The 15,750-nt window shown below is 44.5% G+C and overlaps 1 protein-coding gene across 1 annotated transcript in view; it reads left to right on the top strand.

The window, feature by feature from the left end:
• The first annotated feature begins 10,663 nt into the window (after positions 1-10,663).
• The window catches only part of LOC137915092 (dedicator of cytokinesis protein 10-like), a 32,845-nt gene continuing 27,758 nt past the window's right edge, over positions 10,664-15,750 (top strand). Inside the window, exon 1 of the mRNA XM_068758577.1 lies at positions 10,664-10,822. Coding sequence (XP_068614678.1) covers positions 10,664-10,822 — 159 coding nt within the window. The remainder of the gene's footprint in view (positions 10,823-15,750) is intronic.

Raw genomic sequence — 15,750 nt, forward strand, 5'->3', positions numbered from 1 at the left:
GGCCCCCCCGGGCATCCCACTGCACCATGAGTCCACATGCAGCCTCATGCATGCTTGCTTCCCTGCAGCATACTCACGTCTGGTACGTCCCCGTGGACAGTCAGAGCCTGATTTTGGTGCCCGTTCTAGTTATTTGCAAGGAATCTTCCATTTTGCTGTCCAGTCTTAGAGACAGAGCTTCAGTCCAAAAGCATCTAAATTATTATTGCTATCATTATTAGAATATATATATATTTTAATATCACTGTATATTTTTTAAATACAGTACTTTAATCCCTTTAACCCTTTCCCAAAGCACACCGTGAAAAAAAAGATGAGCTTGTTAACTATTTTAAGCAACAGGTTTTTATTATCATGCAGACTTTAGTCACATTTCATTGCTATTGATTGCTTTATAAATGAATTGCATAGGGAGTGATAAAAGTGGCCGTGTAATGATGTCAGCACCATAAACTGACACCAGTATCCGACTGCCTTAAAGGGACTCACCAGAGCTCATAGAGGCACAATGACACTTTAATCGCCATCCCTTAAAGTCATTCTATTAAGTGATCAGATCCATCAGGAAAGTCTTTGATGCATTTGAACCGTCTGGAAACGAAACTTTAGGTTTGCAGTGATGTAAAACACACACGACTGATAGTGAATGGGCTAAAACATGCAAAAAACGTTCTTTGGCATGATGGCCGTGGACCAATGTGGTTCACATCCCAGCCTCGTAGGTTGACTTGTGTTCTTTGGCCTCAGTGCCACATTGTGTGTAGAGCAGTCTGTAGCACTTTTTATATTATAGTTCAAGCGCTTTTCCCTCCTGTGGTTTTCACATTGTATTATTGGCTAAAGCTTGCGCCAGATGTTCTTAAATATTAAGTGGAGAGTTCATATTTCATTAACTTCCTTTTACTAGCATCCATCTCATTTGTTACCTAAATCCTCGCACAGCGTGCTTTGTGACAGACAGTAGGGAAGGCGTGGAGATATTCTACATCCCCCCCCCCCCCCCCTCTTCTGCTCTCCTCTCTGGAAATTGAATCGTTTTTAGCTCTTGACACTTTTTCCACATTCCATTATTTTAATTTTCTCTGCTCTCAGTTACAATGTGCAGAGCACAAGCACACCTTCATTGGTGGGGGTGGGGGGGCGGGGGGCAAGTTGTCAGACTTGTGCATCGTGTCAGCTGCCTGGGATGCATTGTGCACGCCTGCTGACCTGCCTTTTTTTTGTGCAACATACTTGCAGAACGGCCTGTTGTGTGCCTGCATGAGTGTGTGTGCACGTGCACCAGTCTGGTACTTGTGGTTGTGGAAAACCAACTATTTAGCTTGCAATAAAGCCTTGCAGGATACTACGGGCTTGTAAGGGATTTACATCTGTGGTTTGCGTCCTCAGTGAGCTGCTCTGTTTCAGGAAGAGATTTGTCCGAGATGCTTTAGTCAGATTCTGGCAGCATGAAACACGGACTTGTGTGTGTGTGTGTGTGTCCCAACCCAGTGGCTGTAACTGATAATGCTGAAAGTCAATTATCTCAGAGGAACCAGTTAGATTACCGGCAATTAGTTTGATCTCCCACAACTATGCTTCTGTTTCCATGGCAACAGACAAAGGGTCATTCGGCATGAAATTGTGACAGCGGCAGGACTGTTGCAACTCCTCGCACACCTCAACCCTTTTCACTTTCAGCACGTCTCATTGGATTTTGTCCATCGCTCTGCTCCCACGCTATTTCATAGATGGATGGAAGAGACTTTTTAAACCTGGATAAGGCAGGACAGGGACCGGAGCGGCGATGGAAGTAGACTCGAGCTCTTTATTGGACCCTGTGGACAGTTCATGTCAGCGTTGCAGCTCCGGAAACCAAGTCGGCCTCTCAACACTGCAGGACAAAAAAATCCTGCACGGTTGTGTTTACGTCTGTGGAAAACAGAGACAGCATTTCCATTCCCGCTACTGTTCCATCAGTTAGGGGTTTGGGGCATCATGCCACAGTTTGTTTTATGTTCATGTAAATAAGAACGAAGGGAGAATCCCCCCCTCCAGCAAAAACAAAATAAGATGATGATGTTAAACCCGTTGCTTGTGAAAGCAGCAAAACCTCATGGGCTGAGTTTGCATGAGTTCTTGCAAAGTGGGACAGGAAGCTGCAGTGCTCGCTCTTTCTCGTTCACACACTCTCACACACACACACACACCGTGCATTTTGTGACTCCGCTGTGCAGCTTCTTTGAAAAGCTATGCGCCTTCATGGTGCCTTCGCCTGATCGCCTGATCATATCGCTCGAGATATCTCGTCGGCAGGATGAGGCACACTAATGTCCCTCTTCCTGTCCAACCTTCTCTCGCTCTGTCCCCCCTCTGCTTCTTGTCCTTTCACCTTGCTTGGGCTCTCCTCCTGTCCCGCTCAGTGCTGTTGTGAGTGACGCCTCCAGTTTCCACCACTGTGTGCGTAATATATAGACACAGAGGCTGGAGAACAGAGCGAGGGATGAGAGATAGATGAATAGGCCTTTGACACTTGCTGTGACTGAGCTGCAGACGACGCGTCCTGATAACCGGGACCGCGGGACCGTGCACCACCAGGCCTTCGTCTGCCATCTCAATGGCTCATTCACGAAGGGCAGGGAAATAAAAGCAAAGAGAAGAGAGCAAAGTGTGCATTTGTGACTCTCTGACTGAATCTCCCCACTCTTTGACCGCTGCACAGAGTGAACTCACAGGTTAGTGTCCCCCCCTCCCCTCACCTGAAATAAATCTAACTTTTCAGCATCAGGCTGCCAGTTACTGGATTGTATGAGAAGACTAAACGTCTGTCCGCGTGGACTGAGAGAAATATGCGCCTGTCTGCGTGTCGGCGTTGTTTGTGAGCTACGGGAGTAGGAGCGCGAGGTCCCCGGGGGCTTTATGCATTGTGCCGGTCCACGCTCACAATCGGCCCTTTGGAGAGGCTTCTCAGCCTGTGAACTGTTCCACTCAGACTCAGCTGACCAGACCTTGTCCAAGTGAAGCTTGACTTTTGTCCTCGCCTCGTTCTTTCACTCCAAACCGGCCTCACTGCTCTTCCCCCCGTAACTTAATAGATATCAACTCGTCCATTCAGACCCTTTCCAGAGCCGCGGGGTTGTGAGTGGGTAAGAGAGGGGATGAAAGTGGGGTATGGGGCGGGGGGGCACTTAACATACTAGACTAAGAATAGTTCAGTGGCTCTCTGTGAGTGAATTGCATTGCTGTGTCTTCTCTTCACTCTGCATTCCAGAGTAGGAGGCCTGAATATGTTCGGGCCATTAGCGTCCGACCCTGAGCCCCGCCGCCCGAGGACCGTACTCGCCGTGTGACCGTGAGACTCTCTCCGGACTTTGCTTTCCAGCGCTGGCTGGACAGGGAGACAGAGAGAGAACAAGAGGGATCTCATTAACTCGTGCACAAGTACTTGTACCGGTGCTTTGACAATGAACAGATGCCCCAATAAATAAGATTGCATTTGATCTCATCCAGTAAATCTGATCATTTCATTTGATCTTATATCTCCAAGAGTGACTTGTTGAGGCGTCGCATCTTTTATTCAGTGGACATTTGTCTGCAAGACACCAGTTCTAAATGAACACGCTCCGGAGCCTCTGACTCAATAAGTGAAGGTGGAGGCGGGTGGCAGCTCCGTCCATTGCCTGTCATGCTTGAGGATGGATGATGAAGAGTGAGAGTGTACAGGATATTTAGAGTTAAAGTCTCCGCGTAGCCCTCCGTGCACCAATTTGACCCCGGATACGTCAAAACTGTGGAAAGGGATCCGAAAAAAGAAATAGGTGAGGGGAGACAGACGAGGGATTTTGCAGAGAAGGCATGAGGGGGGGGGGGCGGTGCTGGCACAAAGGCTGCGCAGAGGTTACGTGCTTGTGTAGGTGTCATACGTAGGCGCACGATGAATGATTTATCAGAATCAGGCATTCTAGTAGGCTTTTCTTCACTGTTAGGGCGTAGAGTGTGTGTGTGTGTGTGTGTGTGTGTGTAGGGGGGGGTTCTCTCTGTCTGCCACGAGGCTGATGCGATTACTCATGGCCGTAGTTGGTTATAACCATTGAATGTGTCTCTTCTGGCATGTTTACCAAAAAAGTAAAGTTGAGCTCAGACCTGATGTTAAGGTTCAGACTGAGGACAGACTCTAACAGAGTTGCTGGAAGGCAGAATTATTTGGGATGATTGTCGAAGGAGTTGTTACAGTGTCTCACATGTCAGCGGCTCAGCGGAGGTAAAAGGGAGTTTGGGGGGTATTTCAGAGTTTGATTTGGAAAGCAGATCCCAGGACAGGACACAGGAGATGCTTGACAGCGCTGCAAATGGGCCAGATAATATCACAGTCGTGATTTGCCGTAGTGGAATGGCTTTAATTATTTTTGCTGATTTACTTTTTCCAGTATTGTCAAGCCTTTCTGAACAGACTGATACGAGTGAAAGCCCCCCCCCCCCCCCTCTGCTGCCTGGGTCATTTTTCTTCTTCTAATCCTTGTTCTTGTTCTTGGATGGAAAAAGAAAAACACGCAATTAAAGCGGCAGCTCTGCTTACATGAACTTTTCTTGCAGTATGAACTTACACCCTTGAGTCGCGCTGGCCAAAGAAAGCTTTCCTACGCCGTGCATTTGTCCTGTCAGTGACGGGACAAGAGGGAGCGGAGGGAAGGAGGGATGAAGCGGCGGGGAGATGTGGGAGAAGAGATTAGTCAGACAGTGACACAGAGCTGCTATTGCTGCTGCTGCACGGCTGATAAATGAGACGTATCAGAGGCCACATCTTTACTTGTGTGATGCTTTTTATGAATGCAGGAGTGCATGAAAGAAACGCATGGGTGGAACGATTTGAGAATAAGTTTTATTCTGCTCTTAATCCAGCTATAAGGAGTGTTTCACAGAGGAGATCCAGGAACAGTTACATCCATATAACATGGATCCTGCTTGTTTCCCCCCCACAGGTCCCAAAGGTGGGTCACCTCGTCTGGCAATGAGAACACCTCCACCCATATCATAAAAACGCTGATCTAAACATAAAATAAAATGTGTAAATGAAACAAAAAAGAGAAAAGAAAAAGAGACTACTATTTCTTTATATACTGAGCATCAAGGTGTTTCAGATCTGGGCGTCATACATAATGAGTGCAACCATGAGCTTTATCCAATTTTTCTCCCATGAGACAATAATAATAAAAAATCGAATTACTTTTTAACTGTGTTAAAGTAAAGTAGTCTCTGTATCCACTGCTCAGCCATTTAGTTCCTGTAATTCAAAGCTCTCAGGATATGATTTTGATGCCCCGCTCAATTATCTGCTTTAACAAGCCACTCTTTCAGATTCCACAGATACGTTTGTGCTGTGTAACAGCTGGGCTCGTTTTCCTCTTCATTTTGTGCTTGTTCGCCCTGAACAAAAAAACGTAGAGCTACGGTAAAGAGAATGAATGGACCTTTTTCTTTTTAACAATGCCCCCCTTTCTCAGCACCACCTTCCTCTTCCCCATATTCTCTCGCTCATTCCATCCCTCCTGCCTCAGGACTTCTCATTTAAAGACATTTTGATGGCTTTCTTTTCTAAACACACCAGCAGCCGATGAACCAGATAACATCTGTGGCACTGCGCGCCTCCTGGAGCTCAGCGAGGGGGAGACATGATGGCAGTGGAGGCTGGCATAGGGCAAACGTTGCCTGCTGTGCTGACGACTCGGCACTAGATGGCATTGGCAGGTTTGCTGTGGCTCTTCCTGTTTCCTGCTTCAGGGAAAAGCTCAACTCAGAGCCAGACGGATTCACGGGAGAATTCCATTCAGCTTCCATCGCATCAAAGCCATCGCTCGGAATTGAAACGACTGTGTGTCGCTTGATCGAGTGATGATCAGCCATGAAAGAGGGACAGAAGCAAAATCAGATCTGATGTTTGTGACAGACGAGCAAGCAAAGCAAAACCAAAATGAGTCACAATCCAGCTCTGAGCTAAATGCTAAATGCTTAGAGCAGAAAAGGTCCTGCAGCCATTCAACAGGGCTCCGCTTTGGCTTCATAATGTCAAAGGCACATATTTTCCAAGCGCTAATTTGCCACAGCTGCAGCTCGTTCTGTCCAAACGACTCGCATTAAGATGAATCAGTTAAAGCCATGAAGACTACAAGAAAAAAACAAATGACGCGTCTGTAAAAACTTGTTGCAGGTTTTTTTTTATTGACGTGTTTTCAATCATCAGGTCTGAGGTAAGTATTGTCCCCAGTTGTAGTTGGAGTATAAGTCAGTTCATCAGATGAAGAACGCGCTCGGCCCGGCGTCTCACAGTGAGAGATGTGCTGCCACATCTGAGGCTGAGGCTTTACTGAGAGCATCGCTGCATCCGTTGAAATCAATAATCAATGATACCTCAATACATCCACAGAGGAGGTTCTATTTTTGCTGGCCTTTACCAAGATCCTGTGGATCCAGAAGAATCTGCCATTACTGAAAGTTAGCTTTTTGTGAATAACCTCTAAACTAATAATGATATCAATTTAAATCCAAAGGTTTGTTTTCATGGTTAAGGAATCTAAACATATAGACCAAATAAATGTATTATTTTTGGTGTAAATCACAATATAGGAAGACTGAGCTACTTGGCGGAGGTCTGTGCTCTCCGAGTGCTTTTCTAGTCTAAATTGAGTTCTTTAAAAAAATGATCCTGAGTTTCTGTATTTTTATTTTTTTATTTTTTTTGTGCAATCAGTGAGAGAAAACGCTGTATGTGTATGTGTGTGTGTGTTCTGTGTGAGACTAGAAGAGTGGGCAGTGCAACCAGGGGGAAGTTGACCCTGCGTCCTCCTGCGCTGCTCTAGGAGTGGCGGAGGCCACGCCGTAGTTTGCAGAGAATCCAGCATCCTTCCTGTTGTGGTTACCATGGGAACTGGAGAGTGTTTTCCCTAGTAAAGGCAGCAGAGCTCTGCACCACATCAAACGCCGCTGCCATGAGTCAGTCTGCCGCTCCACAGGGAGCCTAACTATAGCAGCACTAACCGCTTACAAGGCAGTGTGCACACATTTTAATGGACCGTGGTTTCCTTCTTGACCGAGTTGGCTGAGGTATTTGGAGTCTGTAAAATGGCTTAAGTTTTTTCTTTTGTCTAAACAGTAAACATGCATGTGCATGTAGAATACACAGACACACACACACACACACATCAGACACCAGGAAATCTGCACACACAGCTGTGTGTTCAGGACCAGTTCAGCCAGGAGTAGAGACCGAGGCTCTGCAGCTGGAAAACATTAGTGCTACAAATGATGGCAGCACACTGGCTCTCTACACCCAAATGAGTTCATCCTCTGAAGCGGTTCGGACGCACACACAGTTTAACCACTGACACAGAGGGATGTGAGGCAAACACAAACTCCAAGATAGCATCAGCCTAACAGTATAAAGGCTCCACACCTGTACAGAATGAAGGATGATACTTCAATATAGCTCAATTCTATAAAATAAAATAAAAATTAAGAATTGTTATTTTCTTTCATAACTTGAATAAACAAATATGTCCGGCTCCTGTTTGAAGGTTCGGGAATATAATGTGAAAATAAAATAAAAGGGCTCCTGCAAAACAAACAAAAAGCAGAAATGATGGTTGGTGGAAGACCAATGGTGGCATGTTATCACCGTGATTGTGATGTTAGCAGGCTTCAGTGCAAAGCAGACGGCGCCCCTCCTATAATGGTAACGCTCAGGACGTTCAACAAATCTGAAGGATAAGCAATAAAGGTGCCTCGTAGTTGTGACGTAGACAGAGCTATTGATTTGAATATCCCAGTGATGATCCCTACACTGAGGGTTAAAGAACGTTTCCTGGTTCACTCTACTCTTGTCAATAGCCTAATCCTGACGATTCGATTCCAGTTGGATTTGATTCCAAGGCAGCCAGAAAATCTCAAGTCTGTGTCTGAAAACAGAAGTGAGTGTGAGAGCGCCCTGCTGGATGCGTAACATGAGGACGTTGCTGGCATCTACAGGTCATGTGTGTGTGTGTGTGTGTGTGTGTACATACAAACTGTCGCTGTGTGGGAGAAGAATTGCAAGCCATGTATGTGCCCATACGCTGGTTTTATTTAGCTGTGTGAAGCATTATAATAGTGAGCCTTTGTGTAGGTGGTGGGTGTTTTTTTTCTGACACGGACATGGACACTAATGGCCTTAATCATGACCTAACAATGGCGCCGCGGTTGCCACCTACTCTCTGTGCGGAGATGAGCGAGGGCACATTTCTGGACGTGTGCATTATTTGTTGCTGGATTACAGATCTACTGGCAGCCTTTGCAAACAAGGCATACATTGAGCTAAATTATAATGTATCAGAACGTTCCCTCCGCTGACCCTGAGTGTGATGCTTTAAGGATATGCATTTAAATATATTCAATTATGGAATTTCCTTAACTCCTTAGCTCACTGTTTCTTAATCCATAACCTTTAATTACCTCACAGCTGTGAAAATTGTTTGTCCCCCTGATTTAACTCTTCCAGATCATCAAATAAATGTTAATATTAGACATCGATAGCCCAATTAAAATACAAAATGTAGTTTTTAAATGATTATTTCATTTATTAAGGCAGAGACCTCTATTGCACTCGGGCTCTGCAATAAGACAAACCTTTGAAAGCAAAATCCAAGATTTGGAGTGGTCTCGTCAATGTCCAGACTAAACTCCAAACCTTAAACCGGCAGTTCATCCTCAACTTCCCTCCAGTGTGGCTGAACTAAAACAGTTCTGCAAAGAAGAGTGGGCCAGATTTCCTCTACAGCAATGCAACATTTGGATTGGAGTTTTGGCCACTAAGGGTGGCACAACCAGTTATTAGATTGAGGGGGGCAAAAGAGGGCAGCTTTCTTAATCTTCTCAGTTTTGAAGATACATTGAACTCACGTTAAATATTTTTATTCTAATACTTGCGTGCTTCTCTTTGCCAATGTGTGTACAGCACTGGGTAAGAAAGACCACAATGGAGTGAGATATTTACATTCTGCAGCTCTAATAAGATTTGTCGCGTTCGAAGTCATAGACTATGAACCTTTATGAAGCACGTATTGGAAATAGCAACTATGTCGTCTTCTGACGCTCTAACAACCTCAACATTGTCAGCAACATTGTGGCTTTGCTAGTCTCTGTGGCTGTCTTGAAATGCAGCCGTTTGATGCCACAACACTGAGCTCTGCACTTCATCTCCTTCCTGTTCTTTATCATTTCAGATCTATTTCTCTACATGGCAGATTGAGGTGCATCATGTTATCGCCAGGAGGATTTCTTGCTCAGTATATTGTACATCTGTGATGCTTATGTTTGTAGTTTTGTTATATCGTACCAACAAAACGAAACCAAGCCAAGGAAATGTATTAATGCTGCCTTCTAATGTTCTTCCTACACTTGAGTCGATGGAAACATCCTCTCTTCTTTAATCTTGGATCTTTTATCCTCTCACATCTACAGCGTGTTTGACTGATTGTTGTATTGTTTTAGCCCATTATTTCTTTTTCCAAATTAAAGGTTGTTGGCTCCAGTCAGACAAAACTGGCAAAGAGCGGCGACTTGACATTCAGCCTTCAAAGCGTCTCTGCTGTCATGGACGCTGATACGTCCACAGGCTTTACTAAGTCTGTCTGTTTTGGAGAACCTCTGGCTCAGGAACGAACAAGGGGAATTTAGCATTAGACAAATGTCCGAATTGCCAGATGACTATATGAAAAACATTTTCTTCTCAATGTCTTTCAAACATGGAAGAAAAAGAAAAGCACAACCAGATGTTACAGAGATAGGAGAACAATTATAGCGGCAAAGGTTCAAACTGCTTTAATGGATCTTTGTACTTTTAGACCCATAAAAGTCCCAGCCTCTGTCCTGTTGTCTATTTACTGAACCACAGTCAGGGGAATTTCACTTTGACTCTGCTGTCTGAAAAACTCCACATTCATGCTTCATCTGTAGAGCGACCCGCGACACACTTTCCACCCACTTTCCATTCAATAGCCTCTCTCAGTACTCCCCAACACTCACCCTGGAGCATGGCACACATTCTGCCAAGCTCCACTTGGAACGCTAAGATGAATTTAACGCAGTAAACACATGCATATGAATAAAGTAACACATCATGAAAAGAAGCAACGGTGCATTTGGCCAAATCATCTGCAGTGCACAACAAAAATGGTGCTGCAGACTGAAAATGAATTAATTGTGTGTGTGTGTGTGTGTGTGTGTGTGTGGGGGGGCAGCTGGTTCTGGTCAGCTGACAGCTAATTCAGACTGTGATTTGTTGGTTCAACTGGGCTGGACTGACTACAGCTGCAGTTTGTGTGTATTACAGAACAAGAGAGAGAGAGGGAAGCAGAGAGAGAGAGCGGGTGAGAGACTGTGTGTAGCGCCAACAACATTAGGAGCTGGAGATCAGAGTGGAGCAGCAAAGGGAAAACACAGAAATCTTGCAAAGCAGGGCTGATGGTAGAGAAACAAGGCAGGTGAGGGTCGAGAAGGATGGAGTCTGAGTTGTCCTACTGGGTTTGAACTGGGCACAGCATCACTGGCTGGACCAGGGGCTGAACTCAATTTTGCAGCAAAGGTTGCCCTGGGTGAACAAGGAATCTAACTTCAGGTGACGCCTGGTTGGACGAGGACTAATCTGCAGTGCATTATGGGTTGCTCAGCCAGTGTGGCCCTGCTTCTGCGCTCAGTGGGCGGGGCTGACTGCAGTCACATGTGTTCACGACCAGACCAGATGTCATTGGACGCTGCAGCTCCTACCCTGGAGGGTTACACCACTACCACCTCGCCTGTGACCATCATTGTAATGGTAACCGTCATCTTTGCATGTGTGCACAAAATGTGTCATTTTATGTTTTTAGGTATTTTATGTGTAGATAATGGATCTTGGATGTTCAGCCAAAAGGTAAAAACTCTTACCTTGTGTGTAAACATAACTTTTCTTATTTCTGGAACTCCATTTTTTTTTTTTTTCTGGTCAAACTCTTTTCTTTTAGGCCTCTTTCTCTCTCCTCTGCTACAGAGGTTGATGTAGGATCAGTGATTGGGCCCTGGTTGTTTCCCCTCACAGTTGAGAGGAACAAGGACGGAAATGGAAGGAGAAGAAACAAGGGGGGGGGGGGGGGGGGGGTCAGACATGAGGAATCTAGTTTCTGTGGGAAAAAATCTGCTTTCTCTGCATATGTCTCACAGAGAGGATGATAAATATAGCTATTCAAATTGAGCCATGAATAAGACGGTGGATCGGAGGCGTTGAATGAATGGATCCAAGAATGCATGAGACTGAACTGCTGGACAAATGAATGGATTACATAAAACAGTACTTCATGCTAGACATCTGTTTGGTGTCTGCATCCCTTTGTATTGGCCAGATTTCTTTTTCTTTTTTTTTATTCTGAGAAGGGCCCTAGTTTCCCTAAGCCCAGTGGAAAAATGTTGGAAAACTGTTTTGGCAGAGTTTAATCTTAACAGCCATCCTTTCACTTTCTTCTTTCTTTCTTTCTGTCCCTCCATAAAATCTCCTTTCTGGTGCCTTTGTTTTTCTGGCCTCTGCGGCAAAGTCAAAGTTTGCCTGTTGATTCTTTTATTCTTTGCCTCTATTTAGGCCCGGGCTGTAGCACAAGATACTTCCATGTAATTGTGTCATGAAAAAAGTGTCATAATGGAAACAAGATTTCGAAATTGCAGTAATGATGCCTTTGCTCTTATCAACAGCTGCTTCCTGCTGCAAAGCCGTATGCATAATGCCGGGAATGTAATATGTGATTCATCAGCGTAGTTCTAGTCATCATCAATTTATGCTGGCGTCTGGATCAGGTTTGTCCGTGTTTCAAAAAGCTTTGAACTGCAACTGTGTGAGATCTGCATGAAAATGAACCAGGTGAGTTTTTAACTTTGTTAAATATTGGATACTGAACTGAACATCTAATTCCAATTAATGACGAGTGAAATGAAAAATGAAGTGGTTCTCAGTCGAGCACGTGCCGGTTTCAATTGCGGGACCCTTGGCCTAACCTTCCATAACATTTGGTTTGAATTGGTTCCGTAGTTTTCCCGGTGTGGAAAATCCCCCATCCCCTTGATTTGCACGAGAGTTTAACCAATGCCTGATCCTTCCACCAAGTTTCATGGCAGGCATTCCATTTGGCAGAATCCTGCTCGCAACAAACAAGTATGGGCTCCCATGGAACAAACCTCCTTGAGCAAATTTACCACAACAACAACAACATATAAAAGGATGTTGGGAATGATATTTGTTTTTATGAGCTTTTCTCCACACGATACATTAGACAGGTTATTGCGTCAGTGACTGCTAATGACTTTTGGTTAACCTCTGCAATATATTATTCATATCTGTCTGAATAAACTGTTCAAATTTAGTTGCGACAACAACGTGATGAAAGACAATTTATCAGAGCAACGAATTCCATCAAGGATTCTTGGTGAAAAGGGAAATAAATCACCTTCTGCATCATGTCTTTGAGATGCAGTGTACCCCCCCATCTCTGGCCTGACAGACTGTCTGTCGCTGTGTGTGTGTGTGTCCCCCCCCCCCCCCGCCCCCTCACTGACGCTGTGGTCTGGGAAATAATTTCAATTCTCAGCCTCTCTTTGCACTTAATTGAGAAGATGTGAGGTTTTTTTGGCAGCCCTCTCAGTGAGAAGCTGCTTATGGTTTGTAGAAGATCCTCCACGCAGAAGAATGGACACATTTATGGGGACAACATTGAGTAGGCGGCCACAACAAAAATGATGTGTGTGAATGGGCGAGTATGTTTTGGAAGGAGGCAAGATTTTCATCAGAGGGGTGACTCTTCTTCTTAGCATGAACCCCCCCCCCCCCCCCCATTCGTCTCGCAGCCCCACTTCAAACCCTGTGTTCCTCTCCTGATGGAAAGCAGATGGCTTCTGTCTAGTGTCTTCTCTCGGCTGTCTCTGATCCACTCTTTATTCTCTCTCTCTCTCTCTCTCTCTCATGCTGCCTCTTTCTCTACTTCCACAACCCCTCGTCCCTTTTTTTTTTAGTCCCAGCTTTCCTCACATCTTTCTCTTATAAAGATAAATAAAGATAATGAGCCCTTTAAGCCGGTGCTTGAGCACGATGTGATTTTGCTTCATCTTCAGCGTATGGATCATGTCACAACTTGCATTTATGCCGCACCACCAACTCGTTCCGACCCTCGTCATCCTCGTTGACATTTGCGATGCAGGAAGGCTATGCAGCAAGCTACCGTTTTCCTGCTGTATTTGTACCCCCCCCACACACACACACACACCTACATACCTGTAGTTCACCAACATCAACACCACCGAGCTCACCCCTGCTGAAATAGGGATTTTTTAATCGGTTGAGAACAGGGGAACAGGAAGGCATGCAGACAGAGAATCAAAGGCAGGACACATAAAGGAGTGCATTGGATGAAACCAAGAGGAGATCGGAGGAGGTGAGGGGGGAGGACAGGAGAGGAGGGTGGTGAAGAACAGATGATGGACAGAGGAAGGGAAAGCGTGTCAGAAGAGGCTGCTGGTAAATAGCCGAAATAGATTTGAAGGGGTGCAGCATGGAGGTTGTAATTATGATTAGTGTCCCACATGGAAAACATCATCCTTATTAATGGTTACGATTAAATTAGGAAGGATTAGGATTAAATTAGGATGGAGATCAAATCGTTACTTAGTAAGATGTTATCCTGACGGCCTTGCAGAGCCGTGTTGTTTCACCGTCTCATGTGAAATGCAGGAGGGATGTTATAGATTCATACACGGTACTTTAAAGAGATTCACTTACAGAGAGTCTCTGTGGTAAACCAAATAAATAATCCCCTTATGAAAACGGCCAAAGTTTTTAAACTTCTTTAAGCTTTTTAAATGCTGTCAGACTTCCTTCACCGTGATTGCGTTGTGGGCCGTAATCTATCTCGACAACCAGTGGAAAAACTTCCATTGGAATAAAAGTGAATTTAATGCAAACGATACAGTGCATTGATTTGTCTGTGGCATCGAATCAATCTGCCAATGGCAGCACCTTATGTGATGTATTTGTATCATATATAATTAACATTTCCTCTTTTATTGATCTCTGTTCTCCATTGGAGTTTAATCTGGGGAAGTGTGCTTTCAGACAAGAGTAGATTTGAATGTCATTGTCAAAGTGCGATATTTAATTTTATTTTGAAAGGAAACATATCAGATAATTTTACGTGTGTGTTTTTTTTAATTTTATTTTGCATTGTGGATGGTGTTGCGTAGGAGGAGCAGACAATTTAGCTCTTGAACAGGAAGTTGATTGTTTGCTGCAGAAGAAATTCGCATCCTTACAGTTTGTGTGTGTGTGTGTGTGTGCAGTAACATTCACAGAACTGTTTCATTTTTTTCTCGCATTTGCCAGAAAGTCAGCGACCTTGAGAGAGTTACAAATGACTGCTGAGTGTCCGGGTGCTTTTCTGCATGTGCGGTTTGCGTGTGCATGCTGATGTGTGTGTGTCGGACATCAAACAACGAACTTCCTCTCCATCCACGTGCGCTGACACACATTCAGAGATCCACCCTCAGTTTTAGTTCTGCTTCTGAAAGAGCTTCACGCTGATCAGTGTGTCGGTTGGCCTCCCTTCTGATTTAGCTGCCGTGCTGCTTGTGGCCTGTTTGACTGTGTTAGGGCTGCTGGACGCGCTCACAATGAGCTTTAGGAGTAAAATCACCTTCAGGAAGAGGCTGAAGAGCAAACGAGTGAGATCGGGTTTCATTCGCCTGAGTATTGTATGTATTTTATTTTCTCTCTTCTTTGCCGTGCTCACGCTGCATAGTTTAGTGCCAGTGCCACACGCGTGTGAATATGATGCCACTTCAGAATTGTGATTTATACAACTTTAAAGTCATAAACTGTATAACCGTTTTAATCAGTGCTTAATGACGTGTCATCTCCTCCTCCTTTGAAGATGAGTCTGTTCCAGCACATCAGGTTAGGGAGGAAAATTTGGAAAGTTGCAAAGTCACATAGAAACCTGAGCTTAACGCATGGCCCTGCTTATTGGCGCTCTCATTTAAATCAAATCATTGATCTGCTCCTACAAAACAGAAGTAAGAAGTTCATTAAGAAACCTATTGATAGCTTTGTATTTTTTGTATTTGATTCAGTGATTGAACGCTCAGGTTACCTAGGCGACGCTCGCGATGCAGTTCCGTTTCCCTGTTATGTCGTTGCATCTTAGAGCTCACACGCGCCAGTAATGCACTATAATGCTAGAACATTTATAATCTGTTCACATTGTCACATTATAGACAGCAGAAATGCAGCCCCACTGATGGAGGTGTGGATGTCAGACAAGGTGGTGCTCTGTGTGCAGAGGCCCTTTGCTGCATGTCTACTCCTTCATTCTCTCTCTCCCAATACTTGTCATAGGTTCTGCTGTCCCATTCGTTGAAGTTAGAGTATGGGTGTCTGAATGATGATGATGAATATATTTATAAGATAGAATGTTAGAGTACAAGTACAGTCAAACAGTAGTAGCATGTATTACAGTACAAGTACAGTCAAACATCCTGTCTAAGAGGAGCATTTCAAAAAATCCCTTGCGGTCTTGTTTCCATTAAAAGTCCTTGGTACATAAATCATCGACATGTAACAATACCAATAAAATAAAAATAAATTACTCCACAGATGCAAAATAACAATAAATTAAAAATACACATACTATGTACAAAAAAAATGGGGGGGGGGGGGTTTGATCCGGAGAGAGT

Source organism: Brachionichthys hirsutus, unplaced genomic scaffold, assembly GCF_040956055.1.
Source record: "Brachionichthys hirsutus isolate HB-005 unplaced genomic scaffold, CSIRO-AGI_Bhir_v1 contig_981, whole genome shotgun sequence".
NCBI classification, from domain to species: Eukaryota; Metazoa; Chordata; class Actinopteri; order Lophiiformes; family Brachionichthyidae; genus Brachionichthys; species Brachionichthys hirsutus.